Source organism: Centropristis striata, chromosome 16 (assembly GCF_030273125.1).
Source record: "Centropristis striata isolate RG_2023a ecotype Rhode Island chromosome 16, C.striata_1.0, whole genome shotgun sequence".
NCBI lineage: Eukaryota > Metazoa > Chordata > Actinopteri > Perciformes > Serranidae > Centropristis > Centropristis striata.
In genome coordinates this window covers 34,119,343-34,138,070 of record NC_081532.1, presented here as the reverse complement: position 1 = coordinate 34,138,070, position 18,728 = coordinate 34,119,343, and the positions used below count along the sequence as shown (strand labels likewise).

The 18,728-nt window shown below is 36.3% G+C and overlaps 1 protein-coding gene across 3 annotated transcripts in view; it reads left to right on the top strand.

Moving 5' to 3' along the window:
- Positions 1–16,862, top strand: part of syt16 (synaptotagmin XVI) — a 60,376-nt gene extending 43,514 nt beyond the window's left edge. For all 3 annotated transcript variants that reach the window (XM_059353777.1, XM_059353778.1, XM_059353779.1), the window contains exons 4-7: positions 4,063–4,304; positions 12,133–12,597; positions 13,407–13,596; positions 15,462–16,862. In XM_059353777.1, coding sequence (XP_059209760.1) covers positions 4,063–4,304; positions 12,133–12,597; positions 13,407–13,596; positions 15,462–15,775 — 1,211 coding nt within the window. In that variant the 3' untranslated portion in view covers positions 15,776–16,862. The remainder of the gene's footprint in view (positions 1–4,062; positions 4,305–12,132; positions 12,598–13,406; positions 13,597–15,461) is intronic.
- Positions 16,863–18,728: the final 1,866 nt, after the last annotated feature.

Here is an 18,728-nt window from a genome sequence, read left to right as displayed (position 1 = left end):
TGGTTAGTGCAAACACTTTATTTTAGTTTTGGTCACTTTTTATAACAGAAACATTCGTAACCTATGATACATTCAAGGACTGTCGGAGAGTTCAAACTGTACAAACAGTTTCTTTCTACATTTCTGGCAAAAAAAAAGCCAGCAGGAGGGTGGGTTTTTTTTAAACAGACTGGAGGACGCTGAAAAAAAAAAGTTTGGGAACAACTCACGAAAAAGTAATACATGAGCACCTCATCCTGTTTCTTATTTCAGTGGAGGGTCAGGGAGAGCAGATGTAAAGCGAGAGACCTGAAACTTCTAAAAGCAGAAAACCAGCGAGATCCACCACTAATCCCTCCCAGCGCCAATGAGCCAAAAAAGGCCACAAATAACGTTTTTACTGCAGATTAGAGGCTGTAAAGAGCTCAGAGAAGCTCAGAGTGATTGGAGCGCTGCGGCTGCATGTGAGTGTGCGGACGGACAGCATTAATTAGGACACTTGTTTGTAGTCGGTTGGTTTCTGGTGTTTAACCTGGAAGGCAACAAACAAAAAAATTGGCTTTTTTTATCCCTCTTTTACTGTTGAATTTGTTTGTTGTTTGATTGTTGGTTTGTTTACTAATTAAAGAAGGAAGAAAATTATGAGGAACTGGGAACACCAAAAAGAAAAGCTGTTTATGTAGTTTTTTGAAGGTCGTGCTTGATTGTTTTTACAAAAGAAACACAGGATGCATGTCATGTAATTTTCAGAATTTCCGTATTAAACGTAGCCTGCCAAAGATTTAAGTCATGTGGTTCCTAAAACGTCCTTCCTAAAAATTGTGATTAATGATAATCACAACATCAAGCAAAACATAATCTGGATTATCATCTGAGCCTGAATCCTGCAGCACCGCCACTGTGTGATGATGATCATTTCTTTCCTGCTTCACACGCTGAAATTTGTAAAGGTGAGTAAAGAAAAAAAAGACATAACAGCACAAACCTGCACTGGAAGTTCTGATTTAAAGCCACACAGGACAAATTACAAGACTTGAGTCCCTCTAAATGTTGCTTGCTGCAACAGTACATAAAGGGAGCAGGACTTTTGCAGTACGATTGTTCAATTTGTCCTTAAACCGATCATAGATTACGATTGTTTTTTTGTTAGAAAAAGTAAAAATCACTTCATTCTACATGTAATTTAAATTGTGTCCAATTTAATTCCTTTTTTTTGTTCATTTTTCTTCGTCATTTTATGTATTTTTTATGCCATTTTGTGTCTTATTTGTCATTTTGTTTTTTTCTCATGACACTTGGTGGGCACTTGGAAAAATGTTAATTTATAAATTACATTTTATTCCAATTTTAAAAACTTTTTTATTTTATTTCTGTCATTCTAACCGTGTTATTCTGCACATAGACACGTTTGAGTTGTTCCCACTTCTAGCCATGATTGTGCTGATTCCATAGAGCTGCAGGACTTGAAATGTGTTTTCACCAAAGTGAAGCTTTGTGAAATCCACTAATACTGCAGTGGGGAGGAAGAGTTTTTGGAGTTTTGGAGTTTTGGAGCAACTCTGTGAGCTACTTTCATTGAAGAAGAGTTGCAGAGAGCTTCACCTCGGAGCTACACTGCAAAAAAACCAACTTGTATTTTTTGGCCTAAAACAGTGATTTAAGTTGGTAAAACTTGGAAATATAAATTATTGATATTTAGGGCAATAATGTAAGTTAGCACAACAAAGGAAGCAAGTTGTCTGCTCAAAAACAAGTTGGTGAGTTGTTGTTACTTATATCTTTAAGTTGGGGTTCACAACAAGGGACAATAGTTCTGATAACTCTTATTTCTTTGTTGGGAAATGCGGGAAACCGGTGAAATTCATTAGTGAAAGTTAGCAGCTAACTGGTGCTAGCGCCTAACTGATGCTAGCAGCTAACTGATGCTAGTGGCGCTGCTTGTTACAGCTACAAGAGTAGCCATCAGCGAATCAATGCTAACTCAAAATTGTGGTCGCAACATTAGCTGACATTTCATAGCGGCGTTACAATCATGCCAATTCAGCACATTGCAGAAGTTAGCAGAAGTAAGGATTAAAAGTTATTACAATGTAAAATTATAAGTTAGTACAACTTACAGTTGAGTTGACAAAAAAACTTAAAATATTTAGTTTAATTGTCCAACTTAAAATTTTATCGAAGTTTGTTGCCTTGAAATTTTGAGTTCACCCAACTTTTCTTTTTTTTTTGCAGTGTAGTTGCTCCACGGCTCACCTGCTCACCAAATTGCATCACATTAATCATTATCTCACCGAGCGAAAACAAACTTAAATCGCCTCCTTTCACACGAGCAGCTGGCTCGCTGTTGGTGGGAGGGGACCTCGTTCAGTTGGGGGTCACTTTGTCTCAACTGGTATTTATTTTCTGTCAAAATGAATGAAGCACCACACACACACACACACACACACACACACACACACACAGACAGGGGCGGATGACTCACCTCAGCCTGTTGCCATGGTCGGCGCTCCGTGCAGCCATTGATATAACAGTCAGGCCGACCTTAATGATGCTGAATTGGAGATAACTGCTATTGATTGGTCTGAGGTACGGCCTGTTCTCCAAGTGCTTTTGTCTCTGGGAAAGGCCAAAGTTTGACGGATTACACAATATCACCGCTGTTAACACACAACACTCACAAACAAGGTTCATACAGCTTGTTTTAAAACCCTCGTAGACGTAATTACACGGTGTACCAGAGGAGACAGTCATGTGCAAACTGCTCAGATCTTCTTTCTTTGTATTTTTCTTCACAGGTTTAATGAAACACAATTTGTGTAATGATTAATTGTGGGGTTACAGGAGAGAGCCCACTTTGTGACAATGCAAGTTTTCGACTAAACATACCTCACCAACACACTAATCTTCTCCTGTATTGTGTTTAAATTACCTCTGCTAATAAACAGTTGCAAGAAAGTGGGATTCCTGGGTACGAGCAGATTTGGCTGGATGAGATTAAGATTTAGTGCATCTGGAGTTGAATTTTTTCTCTTAACATTTTTCTTGGAGATGAAAAGTCAGTCTGAACAAGATCGAAATGGTTTAGTCATGGACTCAGATTTGAATCTCAACAGCTGCATTTAGACAGTTACAGAACCATTTTTCTTTCTCTTAAATATTTTTTTTTTCAGCTGTGAATAATATTTTATCAGTAGGTATTGTTACTATACTTTTCACACATTTAACATTTAATTTAAAGCATTTCTTAATTGTTTCAAGTTACAAATTTATGTTATGAATTGATAAAATAAAAACCGACCAATAAATGTCAAATTATTTTTTGTTTTAATGTATATAAGTCCTCTAAAAATTATATATTTTCAGGTTTCTGTATATATTCTCGGGTTTCAATATATTCTCAGGTTTCTATATTCTCAGGTTTCTATATATTCTCAGGTTTCTGTATATATTCTCAGGTTTCTATATATTCTCAGGTTTCTGTATATATTCTCAGGTTTCTGTATATATTCTCAGGTTTTTATATACTCTTGGGTTTCTATTTACATTTTCAAGTTTCTATATATTCTCAGGTTTCTGTATATATTCTCAGGTTTCTGTATATCGTCTCAGGTTTCTATATATTCTCAGGTTTCTGTATATGTTCTCAGGTTTCTATATACTCTCAGTTTTCTATTAACATTCTCAGGTTTCTATATACTCTCAGGTTTTGATATATATTCTTAGGTTTCTGTATATATTCTCAGGTTTCTATATATTCTCATATTTCTGTATATATTCTTGGGTTTGTATATATTCTCAGGTTTCTGTATATATTCTCAGGTTTTTATATATATTCTCAGGCTTCGATATACTCTCAGGTTTCTATATTTTCTCAGGTTTCTTTGTATATATTCTCAGGTTTCTGTATATGTTCTCAGGTTTCTATATATTCTCAGGTTTCTATAAATATAATATAAATTTACCTTTTTTTACCTGCTCAAAAATCTTTTACTAAGTGTCACATTTTGCCCTAAACCAGACTTTATATCGACCAGCAGAGGAAGCTAATTATGACTTTCCTCTCCTGTTGCCTTCATTCTGCAGAGATGGAGTCTCAGAGCCAGCCGCAGCGTTTCCAGGATCCACTCTCCGCGGCGGTAGAAGAGAGCGAGAGAGCGTCGTCCGTCTCTCCGGACAAACCTACCGAGCTGGAAGTATCGAGAGCCAGAGACAACTCCACCCCGAGCATGAACCGGCAGGCTGCAGACGGCAGCGAGGACATGGAGAAGGCTGCGGATTACGACAAGAACGATGCCACGGACAGCTCCTCCACCTGGAGCCCCGAGGTACTGCAACACCTTATACTGCCACCTGCTGACCAAAGTACATTAATGCAGCTTTGGTTATTTGCTCTAAACCAGTTGATGGAAACTCAAATACAGAAACCTTAAAAAAATAACCAGATTTTTCCAGGAAATAGTACGTTAATGTTGGACACCATCCCTTATATCAGGGGTGGGCAATTAATTTTCCCAAGGGGCCACATGACCAATACCACGAAGGTTGCAGGGGCCGGACCAAAACTCAGAACTAAATTCTGCTCAATATTAATGTAATCGCTTTATAAAATATAGTAAATTATCTGGTTTTGAGCTGCTACTGATAGGAACACATGTTATGATGAGACTGTTAATGTGGAGTAAATCAAATATAGCAGTAAAAAATAGTAAATACTCCAATCACTATATCACTATTCCATTTATTTTAAAGACAACTGTAAATGATCTTTAGCAAGGTTCATATTTATGTTTTTGTATTATATAGCTTGTTTTTTCATGTTTGTACATTTTCAAGGTGTTTAACAATGTTGTGATGCTTTTATTTTTGAAAAGGTGCCGTCGAGTGTGAAACAGGTGCTTTCATTTTGAAAGGTAGTGACAGGAAATAACCGGTAGAACGGTTAAATGAAAAAACGAACGGTAAATAATAACGAGTGCGTCGTAATTCATATAAAGTTGATATAAAGCATCAAAAAGGCTTCTATAGTGGCTGACAGGACACAATGTTTGTTAGAGTTTATTTTATTCTGTCATACATATTAGTGGCTATATTTGTTGTCTTAACTATAGTAAAAGTGCTTGTTAGCTCTAGTGCTAATGCTAATGTTTGCTATTTTTTTTTCAAAATAAAAGCACTGCGGTTATATTGATTTCTATAACCACTTCTATAACCACTAAGACACTTTTCAGTTATTTTATTACTATTTTTGTTCTATAAGTGCGTAAATTTACCCAGACTGAGACTTAACTTAAAGACTTTACCATTTCACTTTCTCAGCTCACAATAATCACCAAAACCCCAATAAATAAATAACTCGGCGGGGGATTACTTAACGGGGTCAGTGAGCTGACCGCCGCCCTGCTGTTACCCATCATGCTTGGCAGAGGTATCATCATCATCATGGTTCAGCTCTGAGAGGATTATCATTCTGCAATGTTATCCTCTCAGGTTCGGTTTGGAAGAAACAAACTAAACACGGCTCAGAGGGGCCTCGAGGTTTCGTATAAATAGTTGATATTTCCTTTGCTCTCCACGCCACGTTGGCTAACAAACAGAAGCTCATGAATAATAATCAACTATGTGTGTGTGTGTGTGTGTGTGTGTGTGGTAAATAGAGTATGCTTAATATCGTGCACACATCTACTTAACATGTATTCCTGTGTGTGTTTGTTCATGTAGGAGAGTGGGAATGTAAAATCTAACAACCTCTCAGTCACCGAATCACACTTTGAAATTGGGAGCAATCTGTGCAGTAAACACCTCCTACACACACACACACACACACACACACACACATACACACACATAGGGTGATAAATAACAAATTAGTTATGGATCAGTGCAGCGACAGAAAAGCGGGGCGAGCCGTGTTGTAGCAGTTTATTTATACAGTTATGTAACAGCCCCAATGCTGAAGCTAACTCTGCTACTACTGCTGCTGCTGCTAATTATACTACATCCACCTCAACAAGTACTGCCATGAGGAGTCGTTATACTGTAATTATAAGTACTGTTACTGTAAACCAGGGGTCTCAAACTCAAATTACCTGGGGGCCGCTGGAGGCAGTATCCAAATAACCAAAAAAAGACACAAAATGACAGAAAAAACACTAAATGACTTTAAAAAGACACAAAATGACCAAAAAAATACACAGAATTACCAAAAAAGACACAAAATCATTTTAAAAAGACACAAAATGACCCAAAAAAAAGACACAAAATGACCAAAAAAGACTAAATTACTTAAAGAAGACACAAAATGACCAAAAAAACACAGAATTACAATATATATATATAGGCCTATACAAAATATTACAAAAAAAGACACAAAATTATTTAAAAAACACACAATAATTTTTTTAAAAAGAGACAAAATTACCACAAAAAAAGACACAAAATTACCAAAAAAGTAGTTAAAGGGACCTTCCCCACACAACACGGTAAAGTACCATACCTATAAAATTCACATCAAACTTTCATATCAAGGTGGGGGCCACATAATATCATTACTAATATCTCATTCAGAAGAATTTCTGAGTGACCAAATATTTTGCACAAAAGGATGAGAAATGTCTTTGTTGATTAGGCAAAATCTTATTTTGTTTTCATTTATTTTTTAATCTTTAATTGTGCTGGTAAAATATATTTTCAAAGGATCAAAGTTTTGGCTATTAAACAGTGTAACAGGTCAACCTCTCTGGGATTTTTTTTGTGAAGAGAGCATACGTTCATGGAAAAAATAATTAGACCACCCTAGTTTTCTTCAATTTCCTGTTCATTTTAATGCCTGGTACAACTAAAGGTACATTTGTTTGGACAAATATTATGATAACAAATTTAGCTCATAAGAGTTTAATTTAAGAGCTGATATCTAGACATTTTTCATGGTTTTCTTGATAATAACCAACATCATTATCAAGAAAACCATGGAAAACTCTTATGAGCTATTTGTTGTTATTATTATATTTGAAGAAAACAAGGGTGGTCTAATTATTTTTTCTATGACTGTATCTCAATCAGAAGAGGATTTCTGAGTGAACAAATATTCAGCATAAAAGGATGAGAAATGTCTCTGGTGATTAGACAAAATCTTGTTTTGTTTTATTTGTTTTTTAATGTTTTTATGGATCAAAGTCTTGGCTGATAATCAGTGTAACAGGTAAACCTTTTTTTGAAGAGCGCATAGATAAAAGCTTCAGTTCCCTTCACATAAATTTAAACAGGACTGTCTGACAGCAAGGTAAAGTGGCGAAAATATTAAAAATAAACGTAATTATTACTGATAACATTTTTTTTTACCTGGCTAGAATACATTGAGCTGTTGAGCTTTAGTGTTTAGTGTCAGTTCTCCTGTCTGCTTCTCTAAACTGTAGGAAATACACTGACTATGCAGGGTCTTCCCTTTGTTTTTGGAGGGCTTAGGAGGTGTGTTGGTGTGGGGGTGGGGGAAAAATCGTTACAGCATTGAGTCGTGTATTTTGCATGGCAATATTATATTGATTCATGGCCGCAAAGTATACATATTTAGTGCTCTGGCGCTACCTGAGAATAACCAAACCAGAGAATATATATAGAAATTTAAGAATATATAGAAACCTGAGAAGATATAGAAATATGAGAATATATAGAAACCTGAAAATATATAGAAACCTGAGAATATATACAGAGACCTGAGAATATACAGAAATCTGAGAATATATAGAAACCTGAGAATATATAGAAGCCTGAGAATATATAGAAACCTGAGAATATATACAGAAACCTGAGAATATATAGAAACCTCAGAATATATAGAAACCTGAGAATATATAGAAACCTGAGAATATATAGAAACCTCAGAATATATAGAAACCTGAGAATATATAGAAGCCTGAGAATATATATATGAAAACCTGAGAATATATACAGAAACCTGATAATATTCGCCGTTTTTTTGGGGTTGGTTTCGGATGCCGTAGCTTACTTTTAGGAATATATTGGAGATACTGGTATGATATGAAACTAGAAGATGTAAGGAATCTATAGGCACCAGGATATCAGGATATCAGGATATCAGGATATCGTGTCGGGAAGTGGTTGAAATAAAGCAAAGTTCGGCTTTTTTTATATTTCATTAAAAAAAATAAGAACAGGGAAGCTGAAAGTCTGAAAGTTTGTTTTCGTCCATACATGTTTGATATCAGTTCAGTTCAGTTTGACTGAATACTTTGTTGGTCAGTCTGTGGGTTTGACTCGCATTGTGGAGAAATAAAAAGACTGAAGTGAGATGAATAGATTGAGAATTTTCTCTTATTGGACAAAACAATTCTCGATCAAATTTAATTTTGTGGACACAAAATGCAGCGAAACAGTTAAATCACAATATATTGTATTGCAATACTCACCATATCACAAAATGCTTAAAATCGCAATAATATCGTATCATGACTCAGTATTGGGATAAAATCGTATCGTGAGACCTCTGCTGCTTCACACCTCTAGGGTGGGGGGGCCATACCTGGACGTATGGACGACTATAAACAAGAACAGTTGATCTCATGATAAATCCAGCAAGCCAGTCTTCAGAGTCTCCTAAACAAATCAACTGTAACTTAACCCTCTATGGTACGCATTATGATGCCAGGTAGGAAAAAAATGTTTGGAATGTTCTTTTGTCTTAAAATAGACTAAATAAACCTAATCTGAAGAAATTTTAGAATTGTTTTTTTTGGGGGGGGAGTTTTTGGGGTTTGTTGCCCGTAGGCAACATTGAACCATAACGGTAATAACATAATTTATTTAATAAACATGTGAAAAAGATTCAGTAGCTTCAACAGGGTACAATAACATAACATTTTAAATAAAAAAAACATTTTAAAAGGAACTTTTTTAAAGCAATTTCTTGTCTGAATGTTGCCTTTAGGCAACATTGTAGGCCTACCATTGAACAACAATTAAAATTAATGTCTTGAACAGTCTAAGTGTATGAAACCATCAAAAATGAAGGTTTACTCACCTATCAGTAGGAATATATTTTTTCCAGATGGAAAAGGGCCAGGAAATTACGTTTTGAGTGATTTTTTTGTGGCGCAAAATGGCAAAGCTGTTTCCTTTGGAAAAGTCCGCAAAATAGGGTTTCAATATGGCCGCCTGGAGATCATGTGACAAATTAAAGCAATTTGTCAATTGCTATTGGTTCCCTAGACTCTTCCCTCTTTTTTAAAGTATCGCATCACTCAAAAAGATGCATTGTGGAAATTTGACAGGCCAAAAATGAGTATGTTGTTTTGTTTTATAACCTAAAATCTACTTCTTCTACCACTGCTTACTACGCAGTGATGTGTAGAAAATGTATGTAGTATTTTCTTCTGCTGCCTGCAGAAGAAGAAGCAGTAGTAAACGATTATCAGGTGTGTTTTCTTCTTCATGTGTCGACCTCCTGACCTGCATGTTCATTAGAGCGGAGCAGCGGCTTTGTGGTTGCCATGTCAGCGCCGCTCTGTCAACACTCGGCACAATGGTGGGGGTGGAGGTTTATTTCTCCTTTATGACAGGATTTCTGCCCAGTTTGTGTGTCTCTTTTGAGAATTGTTAGCTATATATTTTTTGTCAATAATTGACAAAATATTTGGTAACACTTTACAATAACCAACTAAGTTATGTTTATAGATGGTTTATAAACCAATTACAATATACTACATATTTAATCTTTAAATGTTTTCAACCAATTTCTTAAATGTATATGAATCTTTTCTAAATCATTAACATACTTAATATGGTGTTAAGATGTTATAATGGGTGCAAATTAAACTATTAATAAACTAATAATTATAATTTAATTGTTTCTTAATGGTAAAGTAACTATAAACTTACATTAATATACCATCTATTTGCCATTTATAAATTATTTAGTTAGTTAAACATTAATAAATGATCTATTTACCATTCTAAATGGCCTATAAACGGTTTATAAATGATGATTAAACATTAATAAACTATCTGTTATCCATTTATAAATGATGGTTATTGTAAAGTGTTACCATATTTTTTTATGTCCCCAACAAATTAATTTATTTTAAACACATCGAAACATGTATCACTAAATACAGTAATTTCCCCACTTTCCAAGCACATTAATAATTTATTGATATGTTGTGTCTAAATATGAGTTAATAGATAGAATTCTTTATTAATCCTAGACAGATATTTCACTGTTACAGCAGTTTAGAGCTAAATATCTAAAGACCAAGAACTACACAATACTTAAATAATAGCAAATAATAATAATAATAATAAAATAATGAGCAATATATAATGTAATATTATAAAATATAATACAATTTTAAATATATAATGAAAAAATGTATTTTCAGTACATAATGGGTAAAATAATATACAAAACCTATTAAATCACGAGCGAATTTTTTTTATTAAATAATGAAAATATATGTAATTGTATATGTATGTATATATATATATATATATATATATATATATATATATATAAATTCTTATGAAATCAGCAAAATATCAAATATCAAAAATCTAACAATACTTACTATATAATTAGCACAAAAAAAACTTAGTATAAGCATATGTATAAGCAAACAATAAGCAAAAATCTGTACTAGGCTTTTCAAATAATAACTGAATAAAATACTTATAAACAATAAACAATAAAATAAAACAAAATAAAACAATAAACATATATTATAACTACATATATATATGTTTATATGTGATGTGGACATAGTGCAAGCCGTGCAAATCAAATTATTTAAAAAAATTGAATAATTAATATACAGTTACATAGTATATTCAAAATATGTGTGTACACATGTTTCTTAAAAAAATCCTTTGAGGATCACTCAGTTAGCCATATAACTTTGAAAATAGCATGCATAAACTTCTCTGAACATTTCTTAATAAAAAGCAGTAATCAAAAATGTGTAACTAATTCTGGTTAAAGGGGGTTTATTATAGTAGAGAAGCAAAGTTTAAAAAAATAAAATAAAAATCCTTATGACCCAGAATTGTTTGTAGTTTCAGTAAAATGTAGTTAAACTTCTAGTTTAATTGCCTGTAATTCACAACTCTGCTACACTGCACAATATTCATTTATTTGGGTTCATTTTCAGTTATTTACTGAAGCCTGAAAAAGACAGCGGGTCTGTTCATTCAGCTGGTAAGATTATCGTCACACTCCAGGAATCAGGGAGGCTGGAAAGAATCAATGTCCAAACGATTCTTTGTTTGCCCTTTTCCTTCTTCTGCTGCCTTTCTATTTATATCTCAGCTGACTGTGTGTCGAGTTATAAAAAGACTCCACAGCGAAGCCACAGACTGAGAGATCATCAGTTCAGACGTCGTTAGAAATAAGATTTACCTTCCATAGAAGAAGAGTACCAGCAGATGGTTAGCTTAGCTTAGCATTAAGACTGGAAATGGGGGGGAAACAAGCATCTCCAAATCAACCTGGTCTCACAGGAATCCGTGAAATAGCCACGGAATCACTCAAATTTCCGTGAAACTGACACTATTCCAACATACAAAGTGATTATGTACATTCACTGAGTGAATATTTAGAAAATAAAACATATATTTCTCGCTAGAAATGTGATCAAAATCCATTTTTATGCAGAAACGAAGTCAAAATATTGATTTTTTTCACTAAAAATGAGAGAACTGTCCGCCATGTTTTTTGTTCTGACCGCCGGGACCTTGAAAGTCACGTGACTTGGAACAAACCAATAGGAACAAATATCCATGGAATAGCCACGGGATATGACTGTCTTTAACTTGCATTGTAGCGAAATCCGTGTCAGTTTCACGGAAATTTGAGTGATTCCGTGGCTATTTCACGGATTTTGAGTTAAGCGAATCCGTGGCTATTTCACAGATTCCTGTGAGACCAGGTTCCTCCAAATGTATAAAATGTACCTATCAGCACCTCTAAAGCTCACAAATAAAGTGTTATTTTATTTGTTTGATCAGCACAAAAACCTAAAGAGTTAAAGAGATAATTTTCATGAGAGACTCTGTGCTGTTTGCTTTGTGATTAAACACAGGAAGAACTTTTTTTGAAGACTTTATTAAGTGCAAATAATTGAATAAATGACTTGATTTGTTTCTCAGCAGGAGCAGCCTCCCCTGGGTGAGGTCTCCTCTCAGCCGGTCACCTCTTCCCCTCGAGTCCCCATCTCTAAATGCGGAGACCTGGTCCTCTCTCTGGAGTACCGCCCCGACACGGAGAAGCTGCTGGTCTCCGTGATCGCGGCCCGGGACATCCCCGACAAGGCCCGCAGCGGCATGGACTCGTGGCAGGTGCACATGGTCCTGCTCCCCTCCAAGAAGCAGCGCCACAAGACGTCCGTGCAGAAAGGCTCGCTGCCGCATTTCAACGAGACGTTCCGCTTCTCACGCCTGGAGTCGTCGGAGCTGCACATGTCGGCCGTCAGGTTCAGGCTGTACGCGCTCGGAGCTTCTCGGATGTCCCGCGAGCGGATGATGGGGGAGAAGGTGCTGCGTTTAGGTGGGCTGGACCCGGACGGAGGGACGATGGAGACCACGCTGGTTCTGGAGCCTCGCAGTAACCTCAAGGTCACTTTTTTTGCTGTTTGCATTCATTTAATTAAGAGTCCTAGGCCCCGTTCACATGAGGACGCTCGCGGGTAAAAACGACAAAATATTTTATCAGAAGTGCCTTTCGTTTAGACGGTGACGGCGTTTTTGGGGCTTAAAGACGCAAAAATCTGAAACCACCCTCCAAAGTGTAAAAGTGTAATCCTCTCCTCCGTAGCGTGTCGTCTACACTGACAAGACACAAAACTCTGATCTGATCTGCTCACGTCACGTATGTGTTTACGTCACATACATGCTCCAGTACAGGAAATAAACAAACGTGGGATTATTTCCATGGTGGGACCTTCAAGCTGCTCTGGCAGCTCTAATAAACTTACAGGAGTCTTTCCACCAAATGTCCAGGATATGTACAGATAGTATTAGTGAACAGAGAAGGATCTGGAATTACCTCCATCACATTCTGGATGCAGCAATTGGTGGGAGGAGCCAGACGGCTGTGAACGAGACCTGGGAGATCTAGTGATGGTGGAGAACTTTGTGGAAGGAGTAGCTGATGAAAATGTGTGGCGTGAAAACTTCTGCATGTCCAAAGATGCTCTTATGGCTTTAAGTGATGCCGCCTGGCTGCGTACAATCTAATTTCACAAACTTTTGCGTCACCGTATGCAGCAGATTTCCTCCTGAAAACGCTCGTCTAAACGAGGAATAAAAAGTGAAGACGAGACGCCACTTTTGCGTCTTCTGTTCAGACCGTCCTCGTGTGAACGTAGTCCTATTTTTGCTAAATAGCTTCAGCCCTGCTCACTGTGTTTATCTCTGTTTGTCAGAGCGTGGACTCTCAGCTGAGCCTGTCTGCTGTGTCTCAGAGCGACAGCGCCTCGTCCACTCAGTCTCTGACCCACGGCGGGGTCCCCGAGCTGCTGGTGGGTCTCACCTACAATGCCACTACAGGACGCATGTCAGTGGAACTCATCAAGGGAAGCCACTTCAGAAACCTGGCCATCAACAGACCACCAGGTCAGCAATGAGCACACAAACACTCTACCTGCACACACTCATAACAACCAATACTGATATATTTTTTGCGAGTTAATCAATAGAGGATTTGCTTTTGAACAAAAGTAAGAGGAATCTCTCCTTATAATTAGTGAGAAAAACAAGCAGCGCCTGCATTTTTATATGTCAATCTGCATCCGTTTCTGGTGGTAAAGTCTTTATTTATACTACCGGTCAAAAGTTTTAGAACACCCCAATTTTTCCATTTTTTATTGAAATTCAAGCAGTTCAAGTCCAATGAACAGCTTGAAAGGGTCCAAAGGTAAGTGGTGAACTGCCAGAGGTAAATAAAAAAAGGTAAGCTTAACCAAAACTGAAAAATAATGTACATTTCAGAATTATACAAGTAGGCCTTTTTCAGGGAACAAGAAATGGGTTAACAACTTAACTCTATGGAGTCTTGGGCTATTTTGTCCATTTTTGAATTCTTTTCATGTCTTTGTAAGTCATTTTGTGTCTTTTTTGGTCATGTTGTGTCTTTTTTAAGTCATTTTGTGTCTTTTGGTGTCTTTTTTTGGTCATTTTGTGTCTTTTTTTAGTCCTTTAGTTCAACTTAAAATGTGATTTTGAATATTTTTTTTATTTTCAAAACACTATCATGCTCAATAAAGAATTTTAAATGTTGCAAATGTGCATTAATTTCAGAGTACACTGAGACATTAAACTGCATCATTTTCAACTACATTCTGGAAAAGTTGGTGTGTTCTAAAACTTTTGACCAGTAGTGTATATAAAGTAGAACACAAAATTCAGATGGTGACAATTCAATGATGTAAAATTATAATGCAGTAAGGCCATCAGGTTTTCCATGTTGCTTTCAAATATGTATTCTCCTGTATTTACAAGATGCTCTTGAATGCACCACAAAGTCCCTGTTACCGCCACCAAACTTTATAGTATGAAACAATGTAGGCAAGGTGCCAAATATTGCAAGTTATGTTGTGGTTTTGGGAATTTTACCTTTTTTACTTCCTTACGGCCAAATTAAGGGGGTGTTCCTTGATTTGAACGCCTTCCAGGCTCAAATAATCAATCAATGATTTATAAGTAATTCATGAGTAATTTGTCAGCAAAAGTCTGCAGAAATGCATACTTACAGTAAGTGCATATAAAAGGCTTAAAAATTTTCCAACATGGTCTCACAGAAATCCGTGAAATAGCCACGGATTTCGCTTAACTCAAAATCCTTGGAATAGCCACGGAATCGCTCAAATTTCTGTGAAAATGACACGGATTTCGCTACAATACAAGTTAATGACAGTCATATTTTTCTGGCGAGATCTTCACCACAAAGTGATTATGAACATTCACTGAGTGAATATTTAGAAAATAAAACATATATTTCTCGCTAGAAATGTGATCAAAATCCATTTTTATGCAGAAACAAAGTCAAAATATTGATTTTTTTCACTAAAAATGAGAGAACTGTCCGCCATGTTTTTTGTTCTGACCCCCGGGACCTTGAAAGTCACGTGACTTGGAACAAACCAATAGGAACAAATATCCATGGAATAGCCACGGGATATGACTGTCATTAACTTGCATTGTAGCGAAATCCGTGTCAGTTTCACGGAAATTTTAGCGATTCCGTGGCTATTTCACGGATTTCTGTGAGACCAGGTTCAAATTTTCCCAAGAGAGCCATCATTTTCTTGGCGATTTGACAGTGGGACAGCCCTAAACCCTCATGGGCTTAAGTTTGGTGAGTGTGTGGAAGTTAAGATTCAGCTATATAAAATTCTGAAGCAGCAGTGCTGTAAAATGCATATAACAGAAACACAAACATGACAGAAAAACATTTTTTCTCCTCCTCCCCTGTGGTCCAGACACCTACGGGCGTCTGACTCTTCTGAACTCGGTGGGTCAGGAGATCTCTCGCTGTAAGACGTCGGTGCGCCGCGGCCAGCCCAACCCCGTCTACAAGGAGACCTTCGTCTTCCAGGTGGCGCTGTTCCAGCTGTCAGACGTCACGCTGCTGGTCTCCATCTACAACCGCCGCAGCATGAAGCGCAAAGAGATGGTGGGCTGGGTGGCCCTGGGCCAGAACAGCAGCGGCGAGGAGGAGCAGCTCCACTGGCAGGACATGAAGGAGAGTCGAGGACAGCAGGTCTGCCGCTGGCACGTCCTGCTGGAGGCGTAACGCCACCAAGATTTAGGATTTTTTGTTTCTTTAAAGAGGGAAAGAGTTTATTCTTTACGTTGGAGGATTTGATCTGCGGTCAGGATGATGCATGTGGCTTCAGAGGCGACGGATTCGAGGCCTTGGCTTTCTCAGAGCACACTCTCCACATCAGAATCAAACCTCGCTGGTTATTTGGTGTCAACATGACGAACAAATTCATCTGCTTTTGGAGGCCGACAAGTTTGAAAGTAATTCTGTAGATGAATAAAAGAAATAAATTAAAGCCTTCAGCAAGGTTATGAGACAAGTGAAAGACCACTAAACTATTTCTTTGGCATGTAAAGGCTTTTTGAATTTGAAGGTTTCATGCAGAAATTCACTCTTTGTAGAAGAAACATCGGCCTCCGAGAGGAGCTGCGAATTTGTCCTTCATTTATATTTTATTTTATTTTTTGTAAAACAGCTCAGCTGTGAGACGAGGGAGCTGCAGTTTAGTTTTTCTAGTGAAATGCTGTGTTAGAAAGCACACACAAATTAGATGTGTGTGCGTGTATGTGTGTGTGCGTGTGTGTGTGAGTGTTTTTACTAAATCTTGCTGTTCTTTTACCGGCTGAGTGGAGATGCAAGCAAAACTGCACAGCGAGATGAACTAATGCAGACAGGAAACATGAAGACGCATCGTCCTGAGTATGTAATATAGAGAAAATATTATTTGTCACATCCTCTTTAGACACAACAACAACAACAACAACAACAACACACTGACAAGGTTTTCATGTGATGATGTTGGGAACTAAACAATCAAACAGTAATAATCAAGCAATCAATAAGTCCAGTAAGTAATTAATCAAGACGAACATGTAACTTTTCCCAGTTTTCACATGTATCAGCCATCTCTTTCATCCAGCACAAGTCATTCATTACAAAACACTCACGGATTTATACACATTTTCCACTTTGGAGCAAACAGAATCTTGCGTGATCATCATTGGGAATCATCAGCTAATTGCACTTTTTGCACTGATTTCAAACACAAAAAGAGAAAAACACAGTCAAATGCACACAGATAAACATCACAATAATATTGTCCAAACTGATCAAACCATGTGGCTGCAAAAAAATGTCTATCGTCTTATTAATCGTGGGTAACACTTTACAATAACCATCATTTATAAACGGTAAACAGATAGTTTATTAATGTTTAATCATCATTTATAAACTGTTTATAGACCATTTAGAATGGTAAATACATCATTTATTAATGTTTAACTAACCTAATCATGTATAAATGGCAAATAGATGTATATTTATTTATAAACATGTCTATTAATGTAAGTTTATAGTTACTTTACCATTTACAAACAATTAAATTATAATTAATTGTTTATAAATAGTTTTAGTTGCACCCATTTTAATATTTTTAACTCCATATTAAGTATGTTAATGATTTTGAAATGATTCATATACCTTTAAGAAATTGGTTGAAAACATTTAACGATTAAATATGTAAAGCACTTTGTAAATGGTTAATAATTGGTTTACAAACCATCTATAAACATTATTTAGTTGGTTATTGTAAAGTGTTACCTAATCGTGACATTCTTTTGCCAGAAATATGTGTTTTATCAGACTGTAAAAATTGGTGCGTTCAGAAAAAAGGTTGAATTAGTTCAAATTCATTCTTTTTCACTTTGGATTTGTTTGAAGGGATTCTTAACACTAATTATTCAGGCCTTTACACACTGAGAGCAATGTGAAAAAAACTACACAAAATTGCAAAAGTGTAAACTATATTTACACCGAATGCGTTGCGAATTTGCACTTACATTGTATGTACCCTCTCCTGTCTCTGCCTCTTCCTCCTCCTGCTCATCCATTTTGCTGTATTTGCCAATTAACTATTTATAATTGTTTGGCTTAAGCAGTCAAGAGCAAGCACGTCAACTCAAAATTGCATATTTATTGATTTACATCCTGAATGAAATGCACTGGTCATGGATCGACATGATATCCAAATATTTCCATTTCTGTTTTCCACATATTTTTTTTCTCTTTTACCGTAAAGTTTGATTCGCATCGCTAGGCAACGCTATGATTGGTCAGATGTAATTGTGTCCATGCAAAAAAATTGGGAAAATTAAGCTTTATTTTTTTTTAAAAAAGCCAGAAATTTGTCTTGCGAATTTTCCAGGCTGATGTGACCGGCTGCATTAAGAATCTGTGAGTCCAAAAAAACGTTTTTAACGCACAAAATATTTGAACACATTTCACATGTCCGGTGTGTAAAGGCCTTTAGTCTCAAACAGGGATATTGCAAACTACCACTACAGTGCTAACATGATGATGACACCTCCAGGTCAGTCTTTTTTTTTGTTTTTTTGTTTTTTGGGAGTTGCAAATTTACTAGATTAAAGTGCCAAATCTACAAGAAAAAATGTGCAGATTTAAGAGATTTAAAGTGGCAAATCTGCTCGAAATAAGTTGCCGATTTACGAGACAAAAGTGGGGGAAAAAAACTTTTTTTTTTCTCGCAGATTCACCACTTAAAATCTCATAAATCTGCACATTTTTTCGTGTAGATTTTTTTTTTTTTTTTTTTTAATTATTTTTATTAACGAAGAAACAAAGAAAAGAACAGTGGATTACTTATTAGGAGCCACAATATGAAAACAAAACACTAAAACACAATTCTAGACAACAAAGACTCAGGAACATATTTACAAAATAGACAATGTACACAAAAATAACATACAAAGAATAATATAAAGGATAACCACAACAACAAAAAATGAAAACAACGATACACCAGTACAAAGCCACACGGAGAAAACAGACAGACGACCTCCAGGTCAGTCTTGATCGTCTTAAAGTTGAACTTTTATGATTGAAAATTTGCGAGGCTCCGAGTCGGTAACATTAAGATGACGTCTTTAAACCACCCAGCTACAGAATAACCCGGGCAGATAATCTG